Source organism: Ascaphus truei, chromosome 6, assembly GCF_040206685.1.
Source record: "Ascaphus truei isolate aAscTru1 chromosome 6, aAscTru1.hap1, whole genome shotgun sequence".
In the NCBI taxonomy this organism is placed as follows: Eukaryota; Metazoa; Chordata; class Amphibia; order Anura; family Ascaphidae; genus Ascaphus; species Ascaphus truei.
In genome coordinates this window covers 99,177,517-99,199,093 of record NC_134488.1, presented here as the reverse complement: position 1 = coordinate 99,199,093, position 21,577 = coordinate 99,177,517, and the positions used below count along the sequence as shown (strand labels likewise).

Sequence of the window (21,577 nt, the reverse complement as noted above, 5' to 3'; positions counted from 1 at the left end):
TTTCTTGATGGCTTTATTGGTGGCAGCTCCAACACAGAGAATCTGTGGTAGCATATCTCTCATTCCTATTCCTTGCACAGAATGACATTCTTTCCACCACCCCCCCTTCCCCTCAGCATGGGGGGAAGGGAGAGACAGGTTTCTTCCTGTGTTGTGTCCTCTCTATCTCAGCTCACACTAACTGACTAACTGAATAACTGACACACTAATTTAGGAGGCATGTCCCAATTTGAGTAGATAGTAGCAGTTGATGAAGAGCACAGCCAGGGAAATCCAACTTCTGACTTGAAAACTAAGAAGAAGGAAAAAATGCAAGCAACTCCAAAATTGCAATGAAAGTCAGGTTTATTGCAGGCTGAAAAAGAAAATCAGCCTGCAATAAACCTGACCTTCATTGCAATTTTGGAGTTGCTTGCATTTTTTCCTTCTTCTTCGTTTTCAAGTCAGAAGTTGGATTTCCCTGGCTGTGCTCTTCATCAACTACTGCTATCTACTGGAATTTCCTACTGGATGGACTGCACGCCCCTGATGTCTGGAGTGTCCTCAGAAGTACACAGGTAAAGGGCCGCAGTGTCCTGTTATATATATATGTATACATTCCTGTGCAACTTGGTTATTATTTGATTCACTTATACTGGCCGGGTGTTTATTAATGTGCCAATTCTGTGGTTGTCAAGTGGACACCACTAGACACATATCCCTCCCTGTTGTGAGTTCATTCATCACTCCTGGACACTCCATTGTCATCTGGACTATTATGTTTATTATATGCTACAGATGGAACTCTTTCTGATTTTGGAGCATCACATTCTACCTCACTCTATGTCCCAATTTGAACATCTCAGGGGAGTGTCTCTAATTCTGACTCATTACAAGCCAAAGCCGGATACAGATTGGCCCACAAACAGCAGGGGGCGTTCCAACCAATATCCACCCCTTTGATTGACAACCTCAGAGTTGCAAGGCCTGCCCTCGAATATTGCTACAACATTCAAAACTGAAATACACATACAGGCCTAAAACTGGATTTAACCTTTCCACTGCCTGCACTAACAGGACTGACAGAGGAAAGGTCCAGAAGCAGAAATAACTGCCGGGAGACCCTGTTACAGATAGGTAGTCATAGGAGAGTAATGCTAATGTATTATTGCTTAAACATTCCAAAGGAAATGTTAAACGACAGGCAGAATGTTTATGAATTACCTGATTTCGGGTAGGTAACATTGTAAACATCATCATCCAACACTTGGAATTCATTCTCCGCAAAGTTGAGGATCTCATCAGAGTATGTGCCAGGAGCAAATTTTACTCCTTTATACAGGAAGTACTCAAATGACATCTTCTATCTAAGAGGAAATAAAAAGAATGTATATTTTTCTAGCTTTTCTTTCTATTAAATTCATATAACAGAACACCAAACCCCAGCAAGCTCTTTTTGGGAACCCCTGAGCCCCCCACAAAATATATGTATGTATTTAAGTGTAAAAATGGAGTGCTATTGAGCGTGGCATATGTATACAAAAGACGACAGAGAAGCCCAATGCTACATCCAACATGACAGAAATACACAGTAAAATATTTATATATTCTCTTGAAAAAGGGTCATTTAGTTTAACCCTTTGGCCAAAGCGTTGTAAGACAGGCAGACACCCATTCGCAAGTCCTAACACTACCAGATAAAATACTAATATATCTCTATTAGGCTTAAAATTCTCATTTACCTCTATTAGGAGGAAGAAAGACCACATTGGATCTATATCCAGTAGAATGAAAGGACCTACTAACTTGGGAAGTGGGGAGGGGCGGGCTTAAAAGCTGGGAAAGAGGAGCCACCAAACCCCAACAGCTGAAACAGCTGAGAATAGGTTAACAGAACACAAAACCCCAGCAAGCTCTTTTTGGGAACACCTGAGCCCCCACAAAATATATGTATAATAGCTTGCGAGCCACAACAAGGGCTTCTCTGTCGTCTTTTGTATACATATGCCATGCTCAATAGCACTCCATTTTCACACTTAAATACATACATATATTTTGTGGGGGCTCAGGGTACCAAGTAAGTGTATTTGTTCTTTAGAGAACAAAAAGGAGGGAATTGTTAGGACCAGTAGGTCAGGCCAGAATCTGCACTTGTGTTAAGCCATCCATTTTGTCTGTAATAACCAGTTAAGATTCTGTAGTCAGCCTTTTTCTGAAATATAATTTCTCATGTATTCAGCTGCTGCCAAAATTACAATTTCCTCCCTGCTCAGGATCTTGCGAAGATACTTTTTATGTTGTCAGCTTCCTGCTGTTTTAATAAACAATAGACTGGTTCTCTGAGAGAGGTAAAATCGTATAACTTAGTTGCTAGAGAAATTGAAGGTTTTTTGATAACAGACAGTGAATAAGCTATGTATTCAGACAGTGCCTGTATTGGGAGAATTACGTCCCAAAATCACGCCACTAATATGTCATGCCCCTGAATCACGCCTCTAACCCAAGCCACACCCAGGTTACACCTACGTTATGCCTCTAACCAAACCTTTCTATTTTTCTGTATAAAAATCATTACCCTATGCTTAATAAACTAAGACAAAGGAATTTGAATCTGGCTTGTGTTACGTTTCATTTCCTTCATTTTCCGGGCCTGTACGTTCATCAAATCGGAGATAACAGTGCTAGTGCATGATAAAGCTTCCCGGGGGAGTCTGCTGCAGGGTGCAGATGTGTGTATCCAGTCACAAGGCCTCCAGCCCTTTTGGCAGAGGAAAGGTTCCTTTCAGTTTTGGCATCCAGAAGTGGGAATTCACAAAGGCGGCAAGTGAGTATATGTGATTTTTACATTGTCTCACCCCCCCTCTGGGAATTCAGTACCTAATTTATGCTGGCAAAAGTCCAGATAATTTCTAAATTGTGACTGTGGATTGGGTTAGAGTCCTTTGACAAAATTTTTGGTTCAAGCCCAGAAAATGTTGTGCACGACTGGACTGTTATCTCTGATCTGGATAAACGACCATTGTATATTGTGTAAGTATAAGTATTCTATTATTACTTATCTGCAATTATTTGTCATAATTTAGCTGTTTTTTTCTATAAGCTACTAATGGTTTATGCTGGTCCCAGAAATCAATCAGGAACAATAGCTCAGAATAATGGTGCCTGTTTTAACTGTGGTCATTTTGGTCATTGGCAGAGAGAGTGACCCTATCAGAATGAGAAGCAGGGAACTGCTGCTTTGAGTGCAAGTCTCTGTAAAAAAAAAAAAAAACACGCTTCTTCATGTAAAAGAGTTTGTTTAAAACCTTGATGAATTTTTCCTGAATGATTTTTTGTGTGAAAGATACTGTGGGCCATGCTGATTATCATATGTGCATAGAGCATGATAAAAAATTTAAAAGGTTTTAAAAGGTGTACACCAATTTAGAAATACATCACAACGGAAAGGAACGAGTATATTCAGCTCTGTCCCTGGGGATAGTTTGAAAGGTTTATTCGTCCTGGCCAGACGAAGGCTTTTTAAACTGAACACATTCTTTTCATTTGCGGTATTTCTATCTTAACGAAAGGAGGGGCACAGCCTCTCCCTTACAGTTTAAAGAATGTGCAGCATTCACATTAAAATTAACTAGCTCTGTGCTTAAGCAGTTTATTTGTGAGAACAAGGTAATTTTGAAATGTTTTCTCGTCTGTTTGTTATTTCTGTAAAGTTGGCTGGCTGTGTATGAGAGACATTTTTGTGTTGTGTGTCCTGTATTGTGTGTAACCAGTAAGATAACACATTTCAATTTTATGTTTGGGAATGGGAATGTTTTTGTTTAAAAATGCTGGTAAAAGCTCACAAACACTGTTTGAATTATATATTGTATTATATATGTATATAACGCCATTAATGTGCATAGCGCTTCACAGGAGGGTGTCTGTGGTTGCAAATGCTGCAGAGAGGTTGAATAATATGAGCAGAGTGTAATGACATCTGTCTTTAGCAGCATGGCGGTCATCAGTTATTTTAGTGAGAATTGTCTCCGTTAAATAAGCAGTGTAGAAGCCATACAAGACAGCTATGGTCAAGCTTGCTGTTTTTGAGTCAAGGTATAACTGTTGCATGTTTGAAAAGATTGATTACTTGAGAGAAGTAGTTTTGTTTAGTCTGAGAGAGGGCAGAGTTAAAACGGGATAGCATAAATTTGAAGTGAAGGAAGTTTGCAAGAGTATGAAATTTCTTTCAGAAGGCATCCAGAGGAATGAGTGGAAGAATATTGCATGTTCTTGTTGGCGTAGATTAGGTGTTTATAAGTAATTTGACCTATTCCCGTTATTTAATTTTTGAAAGGCCATACAAAATGTAGTTTTTAGGGCTGTGAAATAAGCTCCATTTATTTTTTTAACTTAACATTAATATTCCAATCCAGTGATTAAATAGTTAGTTTACGGAGAAGCTGGTATGTTATCTGTACTGCTCAAGGTTTTTGGCGAAATGCCTGGAACAAGCTGGCTGTTTGCCCTGATAAAAAAAGAGAGCTTTGAAAATTATTTTTAAGTCGGATTGTCTTTAAAAGTAAAATCTGGCCATGTGCTCGGCACTTCACAAAGAGTTCAAAATCATTTGTCTATTTTAAAAGGAAATCTTCTGCTTAAGATTTCAGGGTTTTTTCTTATATTTATAGGTTCCCTATTGTTAATGCCACAGTTGTTAAAAGACCTACTGCAGTCTTTTTCTTTTAACACAAGCAGTAAATATTTTTATAGTCACTACACATACAAATCTATTTACCAGTTTAATTTAGCTATATATCAAGCAACCTGTTTTCATAACTATGTTTATATCTTTGTTCACATAGAATATCGATAATATATGAACAAAGGAGGGGAGATACATAGGTTATTGAATGACTCTTTGAGATCCCTATAGAGGATCCAGAACTTGATATGTTTGTAAATAATACACAATGCACAGCAGGTTCAGAATTCACAAGGAACAGATAAGACTTTCATTTATAAGACTTTTTTTTATATCTGTTCATTTCATGCTCTATGATTGGGGCTGGGAGATATGCTTATCTAAAGGGAGTGGTGGATTGCATAGTATTTCACTAGAAATACTCCCAAGTGAATAGAAGCTTTGTTTACCCCTTGTTTGGATGTTTTCCTGATGTTAAGGAAACAGGCGCATTAAAAGCCTTATTTAATTTCACTATAACCAGACTCCTTGCATACCTCTGTGAGCGTCCGCCTACATATGGTGTCAGAAGTGGGATGAGAGAGGGTTCTTGAAGTTAAGGAACCCGGAGTTTGGCTGTGAATTTTTTTTTATGCTTTTTGCCTACAAACAGTCTGAGCAACAAAAAAAAACCTCATGCAGCAGAGACCAGAGTTAAAGTGATACACACCCATGCAGGAAATTTATACTGCACTGAAACTTACAAAACCACAGATGGACTCTTTTCCCCAATCCAAGAGGAGAGAGAGAGAGAGAGAGAGAGAGAGAGAGAGAGACTGCTGAAGCAGGTAAACCTTATTTGCCTATCACAATAAAGTGTAATATGGTCATTGAAATAGGGGATTTGCCTTCCTGCGATAGTCAGGGTTCAAGAAGTGAGTTAGCCCTTAAAGGGATAGGCGTTTGTTGTTTTCAAATGTTTAGCTGAAGCAGTAAATACAGAGGGTGACCCACGAGCAGTACTGATTTTGCAAGTAAAGGCTGCCAAACCGCATAGGACTACCAGTTGTGAATGGAGTATATGCAGAAAAATGTGAAAATTGATGCAAGACTGTGCTGAAGCAGGGGAATTTTCAGTAAACAAGTGCTGAGGGTAAAATTGCCTACTATAAAAAAGGAATTGCTGAACTGTGTAAAAGGTATCCCAAAGTGTGAAGAGTGAATGTCATAATACCCAAAGTTGAGACTGAACTCAAGCAGAAAATCACATTATTTGGCTGAAGCAGAGAGATTGCACCTAGCAAGTTAATGGTGTAAAGCATATAGACGTTTTTACCTAGCAACTGCACATCCTGTATACCTGACGAGAGAAAATGCGTGCACAGTACTGCTGATATTGTAAAACTTATCCAAGAAAGAAAAAGTTTACAGAGATGCCTGTGAGAGCTACGACCTCTACAAGCAACATATGCCCACCTGTAGGACTACCACAATTTGGGGTTCTAGCAAATACAGTGGCAACAGCTGCAATAGCGCCTCCTCAGGTCAGGAAGAAAACTACACCTGAGAGCCCCAAAATGGAGGACAAGATGCAGCGTTCCTGTGATGAAACCTACCCCATGGAAGAGTGGCCCTTCCAGTCCAATAAGGAGGAAGACATCTCTTACGGGGAACCCGAACTGAGTCACATCCACAAAACACCCCAAGAATGGTGGGGATTGCCTGAACTCGGCACGAACAGAAAAGACCGCTCTCTATGATGACGAATATGGTCGACAAAAGAGAGCAGGAGCAGCAGATCACCCAATATTTCTGTCAGCTAAAGCAACTGCAAGAAAAGCCTGGCGTATATAATGAAGCTGCTAAAGTATCAAATAAAGGAGACCCCAGTATTCCTGATGTGACGGAGTCATCCAAAACAAAAAAGTGGAAAAAGAAAAGCGGTTCTTCACTTACCATGGAATGAACAGACACGTCCGCAGATTCTGTGGAGGAAAAGGGGGACCGAGTTGCCCTGCAGCCTAGAGAAAATGGAGAGTTCGTCCCGCGGTTAACCGAATATCCAGAGGGCCCAAGGCAGAAGTCGTGTACCCCAAAGAAGTGTCTGTCCGGTGCCAACAGTGAGGAACCCTCAACCAACCATCCCAGGGAAGAGGAGTCGGAGCCAGTGAGTGACGATCCCTTGACCAGCCCTGAAGATGCCCTGAAAAATGCCAGGCATGACTGTGATATGCTCCGTGAACTTACTTAATTACTTTTTTCTCCCCTGTAAGATTTTTTTTTTTTCCCTTTGGTTTAAGTTATTTTTTGGATTATATACACTTGTGTGTATATAGGATTATTGATGTCTTACTTTTCCTTGTGCCTTTAGTTACACATTATATTTTGTAGCGAGGTTTTTTTCTCCAAGGGGTTTTTTCTTTGTTCCATCTAGCTTTTTGTGTTAATTTATATTATTTATCTGCAACATTTTTTAGACACAATTTAGTTATTGGTTCATTTATTAGCATCTATCTTGAGAGAGTCACTACCTATGTATTTTCAGCTGCCATTAGTATGTTCATGTTTTTAAGTTAGTGTTTCTTGCTGCTCTATTAATAAAATCTTGTTCATTATCTGCTGTGACAGAGCACCCGGGTCTTTTTGCTGTATTCTATATTATTATTTTGGTGGTATATTATAGAGTGCTATCTAAGGGGATTGTCTTTGTCTCTTTTGTGTGTTTTATAAATGTACTTATCCCCCAGCACCAGCAGTCTACCCTAATTATTTCATTACTGAATTTTTGGGTTTATTTTTTATACTTAATTAGTCAGTGTTATTTGGGGACTGGTTTAACTACTTACATATAGTGTGAGCAACATACTTTTTTGTGTGTTTGGTCTATATGTATATATGTTTGGGAGTGGTAACTAGCTTAGCTATCCACCCGATTAGAGAGGGCTTGAGAAAAGGTGTAGATATTCTCCAAAGTGGAGTAGGCCTTTATTTTGTTTATTTTTAATGTTTTTGCCGTGTTAAAGAAAGAGGAGCAATAAGGCCTAATTTTAGTTTCACCTTAAAACGGTCTCCACTGCATACCTCTACACACATCCCTTACACTATATAACATGGCTAACTCCTAAAAACCCTATGCAACTATTGCCATTCAGGGATACTCCATTTCTAAGAAAGATAAGTCAAAGAGAGGAGGAGGAGAGGTGTTACTTTATATTGAAGACTTCTTACAATTTACTCTGCTAAATTGCCCCCAAGCCCACCCTCTTTTGAAATATTGGTTGGCAAAATTTGCCTCACCTTCTCTAAGCCCATTCTTATTGCTGGCATCTACTGCCCTCTAAAGCCTCACTACAATCCTTAACTGGTATCACTCAGTTTCATCTCTGAATGGGAAGTGTGAGCTGTTAGTTCTTGGGGATTTTAACATCGATTGGCTTGACCCTAAAAACAACAAAATTCAGACACAACTCAAGTCACTAAACAAAACCCAACTCACTTCCCAACCAACACGGACAAAGCTAAAATCTCACAACCATTTCTTATCAGACTGGATAATCCCCTCTAGTTCCAACAGAATCCAATCCTCTGGTATCCTACCTAGCATTTTCAGTAACCAAGCAATAGTGTGCTGTGTAAAGAAAATCAGACAACCACATCAAGCCCTAAGTTCTACTCACTAGAACATCTAGAAACTTTAACCCACAACACTTTTTGGGTCATCTTACTGCACCGACACACTTTATTCGAGCAAATACCCAGTATGTACCTGGCAGATACCTGGAATGCGCCGCTCCTCACCTCTGACAAGCCCCGTTGTGTTTGCCTTCCCAGCCTGGGTTCATGCCTGGCTGATGGGCGGCTGATCTGTTAAATGATAATGATTAGGATTTAATAGGCTGCAATGCTTCGCGTGTCTACCAGATGGCATAAATTCATGAATTGTAATGCAGTATATATATATATACTGTGCAGTATTGCAGCCAGCGGGAATAAAATGCTTCAATCCCTGCCTGGAAAATACCTCAATGCACTCGGGCAGAAAACAGTCACAAACCTCAATACACCCGGGTATACCCGAATTCGTGGGACTAGCCGAGCTCGAATAAAGTGTGTCGCCAGTGTACCAACTGCCCATGGTACAGAATCAACGTGATACCTGAACCCTATTCTGCGCTTGATTATTTCCAAACAGAGCTCTTAAAACTCTGTGACACCCATGCTCTGCTACAGAGAATAAGAGTAAAGGGCGCCACCTTCCGTGGGTTACAAACTACCTTATTGTGCGGTACCATTTTAGAAATGCCTTGTGGAAAAGATACAAAGTAACTGGCACTACCAAGGATAGCTACAGATGCCTGTGGAATACATGTACAAGGCAAACAAGACTAGCAAAGGCCAAATAATTGTGACGGGGAGGAAAGGGTTAATACCTGATTTGCCATGCATTACTGTTGTTGCCCTGTCCCTGCCATTTTTATTCCCCATTTGCAGTCCATTCCCTGTCTGCGAGGGTAAAAGACAAGATGCATTGCTTGCCATACCCTCTAACCAACACATGATAGAAGATCTTAAATGTAAGGCAGGAGGCATTTTTTTTGTAAGTCCAAGCAGGAATTACTTGGACATCCAGCTGTGATATGGGTGAATGAGCTTCGGTATTTTTCTGACCAAGCCTCAAAGAGATCGAGCTGATTAGCATCTTCCTGTCTAAAAGAGTGTCAGTTATGAAAAGACCCAGCAGACCCATAATGTATACAAAACTGACATACTGATGCACAGCAGATGTCAGGCTAGTGACCCCTCCGGTCAAAAATCAGACTTAGTGGTCCCAAGAAATGGGTGTAGCCCAGGTATGCTAAGTGGCACGGGTGTCAACCTGACCCATGCGCCCTGCCCACTGGACAGCCCTTTTGACCGGTCTTAGGAACTGTGGGTAACTTGGCTATTCGTGGGTTTTTTTGTTCCCACAAGGGGATTGGATCCACATGTTAAAGATAGCTTTGGCCAGTCTATAACTGTGGCCTCCCAGGTATTTCCCAGTGTGATTCCTGAATTTTAATCCATGATGTAAAGATGCAAGACTTTGTTCCAGTACAGCAGCAACCAGTCCAGGAGTGAAGGGGTTAACAACCACATAACCACAGGGCTTTTAAAACCAAGGCTGCATTTCTTGCACTGGCAAGCAAAGGACAATTTATTTAGTTCCAAGGACAATTTCTTCCATTTCCTTATCCCAGTGAGTGTTTTAAGTGTTTTCTGCAGATGTCGTGTGTTTGTCTATTAAGGAAATAAATCACAATTTATTTTGCAATTTGTTCTGTTCAATCAAGTACCCAGAAATATAAATGTGTTGATAAAATTTGATGTCATCGTGACAATAATACTCTGACAATATTCATCAAAATACATCAAATCCAGCAAACTTCTGTACAGTATGTTTATCAACAATATGTTCCAGCCATCTAACTGTCAACAACCATCTAATAAATCCATCCAGACTCTTGCGTTCTTCTCAAGGATGTCTTCTTTCTACCCCCTTTGTATCTAAAGCCCTCTCCCGCCTTAAACCTTTTTCACTGACTGCCCCACACCTCTGGAATGCCCTTCCCCTCAGTACCCGGCTAGCACCCTCTCTATCCACCTTTAAGACCCACCTTAAGTCACACTTGCTTAAAGAAGCATATGAATAGCACTGTGGATATTCTGAACACATGATACATAAAGCTTGGCCCCCTGCAGACGCACTTACCAGAACTCCCTCCTACTGTCTCTGTACGTTCTCCCTACCTACCAATTAGACTGTAAGCGCCTCGGATCAGGGACTCCTCTTCATTAATGTTACTTTTATGTCTGAAGCACTTATTCCCATTATCTGTTATATATATTATCTGTTATTTACTTTATCACCACATGTATTACTACTGTGAAGCGCTATGTACATTAATGGCGCTATATAAATAAAGACATACAATACAATACAATAACAAAAAGGATGATATTACTGACAAATCCCACTGACATTGCAAACGCATTCAATACTTTGTGGGGTGGGCTACTTCCCTATTATCAAAGTGCAACCTGAACTACAAACATGAAGCTCAATCTGGGAGAACCCCTATAGCCCCATCCTCTTTCAACACTGCCTACACTTTACAATGTGTCCCAGTATCTGAAGAGGAGAGGCACTCCTCAAATTAAAACTAAGCTGACCCACTGCAATCAAAGTTCCTATGACTTGTTGCCCCAGCCATTGCCATGCCACGTACTTCCCTAATCAACTCTATATTGTCTACAGGCCATATCCCAAAGACCTGGAAAACTGCCAGAGATGTCCGAATCTTCAAAAGTGGAAACAAAAACACTGTCTCAAACTACAGGCCAATGTCTCTTTTCCCAATACTTTCCAAAGTCATGGAAAAATGTGTCTACTCCCAATTAAGCAATTACTATACCAAGACAAATTTCCGTAGCCAACTCCAATCTGGCTTTCACCCAAAACTACCCTCCTCAAAGTTTGCAATGAGATCCAGTTTGGAATGGAACTGGGACAACTTACTAGTGCAATATTCATAGATTTTGCAAAGGCTTTTGATACTGTTGAACACGTTATCTTGTTAAATAAGCTCCAGCACTCTGGAATAGGGGAACATGCTTTAAACTGTCTTCACTCCTACCTACCAGGTAAATCCCAGCATGTGTCTCTCAGGCTCTAGCTTCAACCCCTTGGATGTCACATGCGGTGTTCTGTCCTGGGGCCCCTACTCTTTTCAGTCCATTAATTATCTACCTACATCTTGTAAGGGAGCCTCAATGCACATGTAGGCAGATGACACAATCTTATATGCACACAACCCTCACTTCTCTGACACATTCTTCAATCTGATTTTTCGAGGATTGAAAACTGGATTTCCAAAAACAAACTGTTTTTAAACACTGACAAGACTAATAATGGTATTTGGGAACAAGGCTAATTTTATAAAGTGGACCCCCCCCAGAGGACCTGTGATCCTGGCCAGTATCCCTCCACAACTTCAAAAGAGACTGCAGATACTTTAGAGAGGCCCTAGGCCTTGCAAGGTTTTAAGGGCTATTACGGCCAACTTGAACCGAACATGGAAGATCAATGAAAGCCAGTGCAGATTGCGTAAATGGGAGTAATATACTCAAAGCAAGAAACATGTCTCAGCATCCGAGCTGCAGCATTCTGCACAAGCTGGAGCCTCCGCATCAGGCACACTAGTTGTCTTGCATATAAGGCATTCCCATAGTACAACCGCTTCTGTATAATGGTATGGATCAGTAACTCAAGGTTCATAGGTGACAGGAGTGGACACAAGCTCCAAAGCAGCCTCAGATGAAAAAAACAAAACAGATTTAACAACTGAGGCCACTTTGCCTCACATATTGACTAAAGCTGTCTCTCATTTTAACATCTTAATCTGGTCTGTAACTGCTACATATGCAAAAGCATATACTGTATTATCTTTAATTGTTCATACAATGTCTTGAAATATAATGTGCAATCATGTTAATTTAATGTAACCATGTATTGTTGTAATTGTGCTCAGGGCCGCCAACAGGGGGAGTCTGCCAGGGCTGGTGTCCTGGGTCCGCTGGCTGGGGGGGCCCGGCCGTCGCAGCAAATTTCCCCCGACCTCTGGCCACCGTCGCAGCCTGGCCCCGGCTCTCAGCTGCCTGTAAACTTATTCTTCTCTGTATCCCAGGCCGCCGAGCTTCCACTGCCACTGCGCGACGAGGCTCTCTGACATCAGCGCGCCGGAATTAAGCTTGGCCTACCTTCCGGTGCGCCGCGCTCTGACGTCAGAGAGCCCCGTCACGCGCCGGCAATGGAAGCTCAGCGGCATGGGACAGAGAAAGGAAGAGGCTTACAGGCAGCAGAGAACAGGGCCCTGGCCGCGACTGGCAGCAGGGCCTGGTCAGAGGTCGGGGGAAATTTGCAGCGCTGGCCCGCCAAGCCCCCCCCCCCCAGCCAGTGCACCCCACAGACACCGGGCCTGGCCTGACCCAAGGTAAGTCTGTATTTATATATGTATTAGGGGGGGTTGGGAGAATATTAATATGTATTGAGGGGCTTGGGAGAATTTATATATGTATTGGGGGGCTTGGGGGTATTTATATATGTATTGGGGGGCTTGGGGGTATTTTTATATGTATTGGGGGGCTTGGGGGTATTTTTATATGTATTGAGGGGCTTTGGGGTATTTTTATATGTATTGGGGGCTTGGGGTATTTGTATATGTATTGTGGGGATTGGGGGTATTTTTATATATATTGGGGGCTTGGGGGTATTTTTATATTATGTGGGCTTGGGGGTATTTTTATATGTATTGGGGGCTTGGGGGTATTTTTATATGTATTGTGGGGCTTGGGGTATTTTTATATGTATTTGGGAGCTTGGGGGAATTTTTATATTATGTGGGCTTGGGGGTATTTTTATATGTATTGGGGGCTTGGGGGTATTTTTATATGTATTGTGGGGCTTGGGGTATTTTTATATGTATTTGGGAGCTTGGGGGAATTTTTATATCTATTGGGGGGCTTGGGGTATTTTTATATACAGCACCGGCAGCTTTTATTCTAACACTTCCTGCACGGCAGGATGCGTGCGGGAAGCGTGGTGACGCGGCTTGTCGCGGCGTCACTGTGACGTCACAGTCACGTGCGCGCCCTGCTTCCCCGGCTTCCCCGGCTTCCCAGACACCCCTGGAGTTTAAAGTGAGGTAAGCGGGGGTGCGGGGAAGCAGAGGGGCAGAGCAGGAGCCGGGTTCGGGGTCGGGAAGGGGGGCTAAAATGCACGCGAAGTGGAGGGGGGTGCGCGGAGAAACATGCGGCGGCGCGCGGTCTAGACCCGGCGCCAGCCGGAGTAGATCCTGGCCTGCCGCCGGCAAAAGTAGCAATAAAAGCTGCCGCTGCTGTATATTGTTTTAACATCCCCAGGCCCATATTTAACACCCCCCAAAGCCCATATTTAACTCCCTTCAGACCCATATTTAACCCCCCCACCCAGACCCATACAGAATCCCCCCAGGCCTTTTGTCACATGGGATGTAACATTGGGTATCTTTGACTTTAGTTGAAAATATTAAAATAAACAGATTGCATTGTAATGTTTTTTTCCGTATAAACAATAACAAGAAAACAGTTAAGTAAAAGTTGCACGCTAAAAAATTATGGTAGATGCGCTATGGGTTGGGGGGTGGGCCTGCTCCTTTCATTTGTCCTGGGCCCCATGATTTCTGTTGGCGGCCCTGACTGTGCTTCGGAAATACTTGAAAATGAGAGGTAACTCTCAATGTATTACTTACTGGTAAAACATTTTATAAATAAAATCTCAAAGATAGACTTCTGACTGATTCATTGAAAGACACAGTTATAATGTTGTGATTGTGCCCCGTATTATATTACTCACAAAATTTGTGAGATACATAAAAATATTCCCCATAATAGGGCAATATTTTGTATTTTTAGAGTTATATAACTAGTGGTTTAAAAAATTCCACCTCTTTTCTTCTTTACATTGGCAAGTATCCACCATGTAAATAACTATTGGGCGGGACTACAAATGAACAATCTCATTAATAAAAATACCTGGTGATGCTTCTTTTTACCCTTCCTGTACACTGTGTTTTCATCCTCACTGACCAAAAGTACTGTCCCTGATATCAAGGCAGCAAAAGCTTGTTGAAAAAGATAATTTTTCAATTCCATTTTTAAAAGTTTTATGCTGTGTATTCCATAGGTACATAGGAACAAGACCTGTTTGTAAACTTTTTATTTAAAAAGATGTGAAAAGGTACTGTATGTGTAATTATAGGTTTATAGATAAAAAAAAATGTGTGGTATTCAGTACTCTATCTATAGTACAACTATTTCACTTTAATTAGTGCACGTGGATAACTTTAGTTTCACTCAATAGTGAACTTAAAAAGTCCCTTATTTCAAATCCCTTTAGTGCGAAAAAGGAGAAAAACAAATGTACCTTTGGTCAAGCGTTTGATTCCTTTGGTATGAGTGGTATTTGCTGGAATGTTGAACCTGCTGCACTGACAACTGTACACTTCTGTGAGATCCTGTATCAAGGGGTGGGGTCGAAGGGAACTATTTCCTTTACAATTCCTGGCCTCTTTTGTAATAGATATGGAGCTGTTAACATTTCCATACCAATCTCCATTCTCCAAGGTTACCGCCCCCCAAGCAAAGTGCAGAAGGGTCAATAAAGTGTATGGGCAAGATATGTCAAAGCAAAATGCTGCAGTTCAGAGTTGCAAGAGTAATAGAGGATCATGATTCATGATGACTGCCTTAGCTCAGGATTCAGGTACACTGCTATACAGAGGGGAATATATTGTAGTGACTGCGTATACATGTAACATTTTCCCTGAATACTAAATGTTCTTTCAGAATTTTGAATGATATAAACAGTGTTCGACAAACCTATACATTTGCTCGCCCCGGGCGAGTGGATTTAACCCCTGGGCGAGTAAATATTGGCCCACGCAGCACACGTTTGGTACTAGGTGGCGAGTAGATTTTTTTGTGTGGCGAGTAGATTTCTTGGTGATTTGTCAACCACTGGATATAAATAACTAAACAATTGTATCGGTTTGTAAATGGTGGTGAATCAGGGACGGTGCTTCTAATACTGTACAGTAGCTTCATATGAGGTTTACTACCAGATTTACTAAAGGTACAATTGAGGTTTGTCGAAAATTTTAAGCAGTTTGGCTGTAAAAAGAAGTTTAATTGCATCAGTAGGTGAACTGGTATGATGACCTCAAATTCTGATTTATAATCATTTATTAAATAATCAGTAGCAAACTGACTTAACTGCGTTATTTTCCCCAGTTTTCAGTATCCTCAGTATCAACATTGAAACGCGTAGAATCAGCTGTTGGAGGATACTGAGAACTGGGGAAAATAACGCAGGGAGGTGCTGGCAAGTCACGGAGACTGAATCACCAGGCAGCTTCTTCCACCCTGATCAGAGCCGTCACAGGACGTGACGTAGGCGGATGTGACGTATGCGGAAGTCCTCCAGTGACTGAATACACCGGCGTCCTCCACAAGTCCCCAGCAGTTCTCTCCAACGAATTGTCTTTAATGCAAAAATGTGTGTGCATTACCTACATGCTATTTTTGTGCAATATATACCCTTATCATACTATACCATTGTGCGCTCTCTCCTTTCTTTCTCCATATTCCTTGGGAGGTATACTGAGTATTTTATGATTCCATCACACGTCCAGCTTACCAGACCAACAGTTACAAGGCTTCCATCGCTAGAGGGCTTCCAATACAGGTCTCCCATCAGAGAGAGATGGATCTCTGATACGTCTGATATATCTGAATTAATTTGTGAGTGACACTAACACAGAGACTATTTTTTATTCCATTCATCAATACCATCTGCACTATTATACTATTTCTTTATTTTTCACATATCATCTTGAGAATCACAGCGCTCCTCCTACCTGGAAGACAACGCAAGACTACATTGGACCTGGACAGTCCTTTAAAGGGTGTAGAGCTGCTGTATTTATATGTATTTCACATTTAATATTTTATTAATCACGTCTTTTTGGTGAAGGCTATTTATTCACTACATTTGTATATATAAACTTATTTGTTTTTTTAGGTTTACTGTTATTGGTTTTCATCACTAATCCACATTAGTTATTTCATAGTTAGAAGCGCCCGGTTCCACTTTTTTTGTTTTGTGTTTTTTTACATCGGCAGGTTCCCCCATTGCTAATGCATCATATGTTAAAGACTTACTACAGGCCTTACTTTTACCACAAGCAGTAGCTATTGTTAAGGTCACTGCACACACTAATCTCAAAGACCCTATTTCCCAGGGAAATGTTGCAGCAGATCAAGCAGCTAAACTTGCTGCGCAAGAAGTTATTTTAGCCGCCAATATTTTAATTACCACAGAGACATCTACATCATGTACGCTTGCGCTGCCCATGCGCAAGACAGGACCCCAGTACTGACGTGGGGAAGTATTGAACCACGCACCCACAGCAGCGGAAGCGTGGCGGATTGTCAACGTATCCCGGTCTGGGTTGGAGAGAGTGGGTTAGTCCAGATACTTGCCAAGGTTTTGGGTTGGAGAGATTAGAATGGTCAAAGTATATATAGCTGGGGTTGGAGAGGTCCGAATAGTGGTAGTCTGTGTAGCCATGGTCGGGGTTGGAGAAGTCAGCAGAGTCGAGGGTACGCCGGAGTCAGTATCCACAGGAGTTTCCAATTACAAGCTGGGTCGGCACCCGAAGGGTTAACTGTAGAGACAAGCACAAGACAGGGAGCAAGGCACAACAGACGTGGAAGCACAAGGCTACAACTAGTTATGCTCAGCAATGTAGGACAGGAATTGCAGGATATTTAAAGCACACAGGAACCAGTCACAAGCGAGGCGGAACGGAGGCGTGGCCCCCGCGGAAGCAAGGACTGGCTGCAGGAGACAAGTGGGCTGAAAGTACTTGCCTCTCAGCTGGGGAGTGTTGCACGACATCACGAGTGCGCGCCGCATGTGAGAGAAGCGCGGCATGTCTGAGGGGGCGGAGCTAAGCTCCGTGGCACTCTAGAAGAGCTGCGCGTGCGCGCGCGCTCTGTAAGTTTTTAGTTTTAGGGTACCATTTAGTTTAGTTTTTTAGGGTACCATTAACCCTTTCAACAGCCCCTTAACTCTGATTCCATTCAATACCCAAACTCCTGCACACTTCCTGTACAATTTGTCCTGTGAAATGAGTTCCTCTGTCTGAGTAAATATTCTGAGGTAATCCATACCTAGGAATAAATTCCTGTAACAATTTATTTGCCACTGTATTAGCATCCACAAATAGACAGGGGTAGGCCTCAACCAATCCTGAGAAAGTACAGATCATAACAAATACATACTGGTAATGCAAACTCCTGGGTAACTCAATAAAATCAATCTGTAGATTGACAAAAGGGCCCCATGAGCAAGGAGGATGATTTACCTGTGAGTGCTTGATAGCTTTGCCTACATTATATTGTCTGCAGATGGCACATTGTTCACATAAGTCAGTTGCTGCCTTAGCAAGTCCTGGGGTCCACCCATCACAGGAAACAATGTCAATTATCTCCTCTCTGTTTACATGCGATAAACCATGAGCCATGCGAACAATATATGGCATTACAGATGATGGCAAGGCCGGGAGACCATTGGGTCCTGTCCAAACATATTCTCCATCATGATTCCCACCAATCAACTTCATGATGTAGCAGATTCTCATAAAAATTCTGTAGATCAATAGGTAGTGAGGTGGGTTGTGGTGTGTAAGGAATCGGGGAACACGTCCTCTGCGACGTGTTCCCTCCTTACCTGTTGTCTCGCAGTCCTCTACTCTGGCACCAGCGCGAGCATGTCCAAGGGATTGAGGTACCGGACCAAAGGTTACATCAAGGAAATACTGTCTGCTAGGGATGAAACCGTATTTTCCAAGAATAAAGTTATAAACTTCTCGCTGAAGATTTCGAAAAGTATAGGCGACTGTGGCAATGGACTGGGGGGGTCTCTGGAGCAGAATTGATGGAGATGTACTGTGTGTGTTGTATGAATGAGATTCTCTGACAGTAGATTTGCGACTGTGCCTGTAGCTTACGCCCATATTCCTACTATCAAGAAGTACCTGGTTCCTATAGAGAGCTGTTTTAATCCAGTTTTAACCAGGTTTTAATGATCTGTAAAATGATTGGCTTAGAATAAGGGAGTACTTATTATATTCTGCCTAGTAACCTATTTTAAACAAAGGAATCTAAAATGTATATAAAGCCTGCTTGGGCCCTCCCCTGGCAGAGAGTCTCATTAACGTGTGTGTGTTTGTGTGTGTGCGTGTGTATGATCATACTCTATGCTGTTAAGGAAATAAACTACTCATTATCTAGGCACCCTTGTTTGTGAGTTTGCAAACAACGACAACAAATACCAGCTTAGATGGAAATGGATGACAGGTCTAAGAAAAATGTTGTCCTGATGTATAACCAGAAAAGGCTCTTTACATGATAATGCCTGAAACTCCCCCACTCTTCTTGCTGATGTAATAGCGACAAGGAACACCTTCTCCTGTGTTAGCATAGTTAGCGATAAGATTCCAGATCAGATTTCACCATTGCTTGTAGTACTAACGATAGATCCCATGCAGGTATTACATTCCGAGTTTTAGGTCTCAATCTTTTTACTGCTTGTAAAAATCTGATGCCTCTCATAATGCCTTAATTAATGATGCAACCAACTCTGTATCAAACAGTGCCTCTTCCTCCTGAAAATCTTCATGATCAGAGGAGTCTAACTGCTCCCCCTCAGACAATATCTGAATCTCTGATCCTTCAGATGACTAGCCTCTTCTGTCCAGACTTCTCTGTTACCTTAACCTCTTTGATTGTCCCTTATTTGCTTGTGACACTACCATCTCCACAGTCTGCGTCACTTTATCCTTCATTCACGGAAGAAAATAATTCATTTTATCCGCTGCCTGGACTGCTGCAGCTTTAAGGCTGTCTTTACATAATTTCTTCACCCCCTAAAGCTGGATTATCACATGTTGCACAGATCTTTTGTTTCTTGATATTTTCTTTTCGTGATGCAAAGTTTCCACTGATAACTTTGATGCTCCTTCTTCAAGCAGTCTTTCAGAGGCAGGGTCGGTGCAACCGCTAAGTGACATAGGTGGCAGATTTTGGGTGGCAGTGATGGGAGAAGAGGAGGAGGAGATGACGTGCAATGGGCATGGAGCAGGGCGGTGGCAGAGACAGACGGCAGTGCAAGAGGCAGACATGGCAGCGGAGGAGGATGGCCAGAGAGGAGTGCACCCAAGCAATCCGACCCGGCAGTCTTGACTGATGAGGTGTCTGCTACTGCTACAGCGCAGGTTCACATCAGCCAAACTCCTCTTCTGCAACCCCTGCTCCACTCCCACGACCCTCCTCTCCCACCGCCACCGCCTGTTTCTACTACCGTCCTGATCCCCTCCCGCCAGCATTCAGCTTCTTCAGACCGTGCAGGCAAGGTAGGCATTATGTGGGTGAGAGGAGGATAGGGTGAGAGAAGAGGAGGGGAGTGAGAGAAGATGAGGGGGTGAGAGTTAAGAGTGAGAGAAGAGGAGGGGTGAGAAAAGAGGAGGGGGTGAAAAGAGGGGGGATATAGGAGACGAGTGCAGAGTCAGCATGAACCAGAGAATCCCACATATTTCTCCCCCGCCAAAAAGAAAACAATGGTAGTTTCTGGGCAATTTTTTTGAGCTTGGTATCACTGCCTAGGATCTTCCAGTGGTGTGAAATGTTATTTCTAATAAAGTTTGATGCAACAGAATACATGTATAGCCATGCATAATAATGGTATATTGCTTTCCTCTCTGTTGGCAGAAAGTCCTGGTAAGAACAGGTATGCCAGCAGTAGTTATGGAGGTTTTCCCTCATCCAATGGTGATGTGCCCAATGTATGAAGGGGAGTGGCTGTATGCTCTGAGTCCCTGGATAGTGACATCAGGGATGCGCCTGCCTCCTGAAGTATATAAGGCACAACACAGTTAGTTATAGTGTTCTAACAGTGTGTTCTGGCAGCTGTGGAAAGCTGTTAGGAAGTTGTATTGTCCTGCATAAGGGATTGTAGGAACACTTTGTGACCCTAGTGACGTAGCTAGAGGTCCAGGTTGACCAATTAGCCTGTCTAAGCCACTCTGTGTCCAGGGACCTGGCACAGAGAGGATCTCCCTAGGAGAAGAGGGGATCCCACTTCAATTTGGGAGGGCGTACCTGGCAAAGGGACAGCACGGAGAGATGTGCGGCTAGAGCCGGCAGCTGCATGGGGCAGTCTGCTACATCACCGTCTACAATAAAGATGACCTTGTTAAAGATACCCCCACTGTGTGAGTGTGAAGTTACTCTGCAGTGGATGGCTCCACCAAGAAGAAGTTCCTCACCAGGACCATCTCCCTGCGGAAGCATAGACCCTGATGAGGTGGAGGCGCTGCACATGATGTAAGTTGAACTCGCACCCACTACCTCAGCTACCTGTTCTGCTTGACATCCCCTAACCCCATCAAGCGGGAGACTCAGGAGTTCTGTTGCCTACAGGTGCATCACCAAACACACACGTAATGGGGGTTGGTTATTAAAGTACCCGGGCCAATGTGAGATTGGGGGGGGGGAAAACCCGTTACAATTGGAGGCGCTGCTGAGAGATATATATATACCTATCAACAGGACAGGCTTTTGCTAGGCACGCTAGGAAACAGGGAAAGTGTATGCTGCCACTTTGTGCTGCATTGGGATGGAACCGCAGGAGTAGCCTGGGAACCTGAGAGGAGTTAGTGGATCTGGAGAAGGGCTATAGCTGTCCGAGTCACCTTGAGGTCATGCTAGGGGTATGATGCCAGAAGGGAGAGCTTGTTAACTAGGTCAGGTGTCCTGGAGAGGTCTGCACTAGGCTGACTAAGAGAGGTAGACGCCCAAGTACTGCATGGGAGCCCCAGAGTACTCTAGCCATTCCAGATCACTTACTGAAGGGAGCACAGACTGGGAGGAAGGAGATACAGTAGACACTGAGAGAGTGAGCCTAGCCTGAGGTAGTGCAAACACGAGTTAGACATATGTTAGGTACACGAGGTGGTGCACAAGGCATGTTTATTGTACGGATGTGGTAGCTGCCCCGCAGAGCGGAGCTCCATGTACAATAATCCAGTATACCGTGAGCAAGAAGTGACCATCGGAATGGAGGATCTGCAAAGAGCAGAAGGTCCAGGATGCCGGGATGATGAAGGAGAACAAGCTACAGGAGAGACTCTTGTGTGTTTGTTATGGGATGGCGTGAAAGCCGTGGCTGCGTCGTGTTTGTCATGCCTATGTTCTCGGGATGATACCCCTGAGAATAGTGAGGATGACAGCCTTGCGAGA

At 42.7% G+C, this 21,577-nt stretch overlaps 1 protein-coding gene across 1 annotated transcript in view; it reads right to left on the bottom strand.

Moving 5' to 3' along the window:
* LOC142497488 (sulfotransferase 2B1-like) overlaps positions 1-14,733 on the bottom strand; it is a 52,529-nt gene extending 37,796 nt beyond the window's left edge. The window contains 2 exon segments of the mRNA XM_075605337.1: positions 1,204-1,346; positions 14,640-14,733. Of these exon segments, the coding sequence (XP_075461452.1) occupies positions 1,204-1,339 (136 nt within the window). The 5' untranslated portion in view covers positions 1,340-1,346; positions 14,640-14,733.
* Between the last annotated feature and the right edge of the window lie 6,844 nt (positions 14,734-21,577).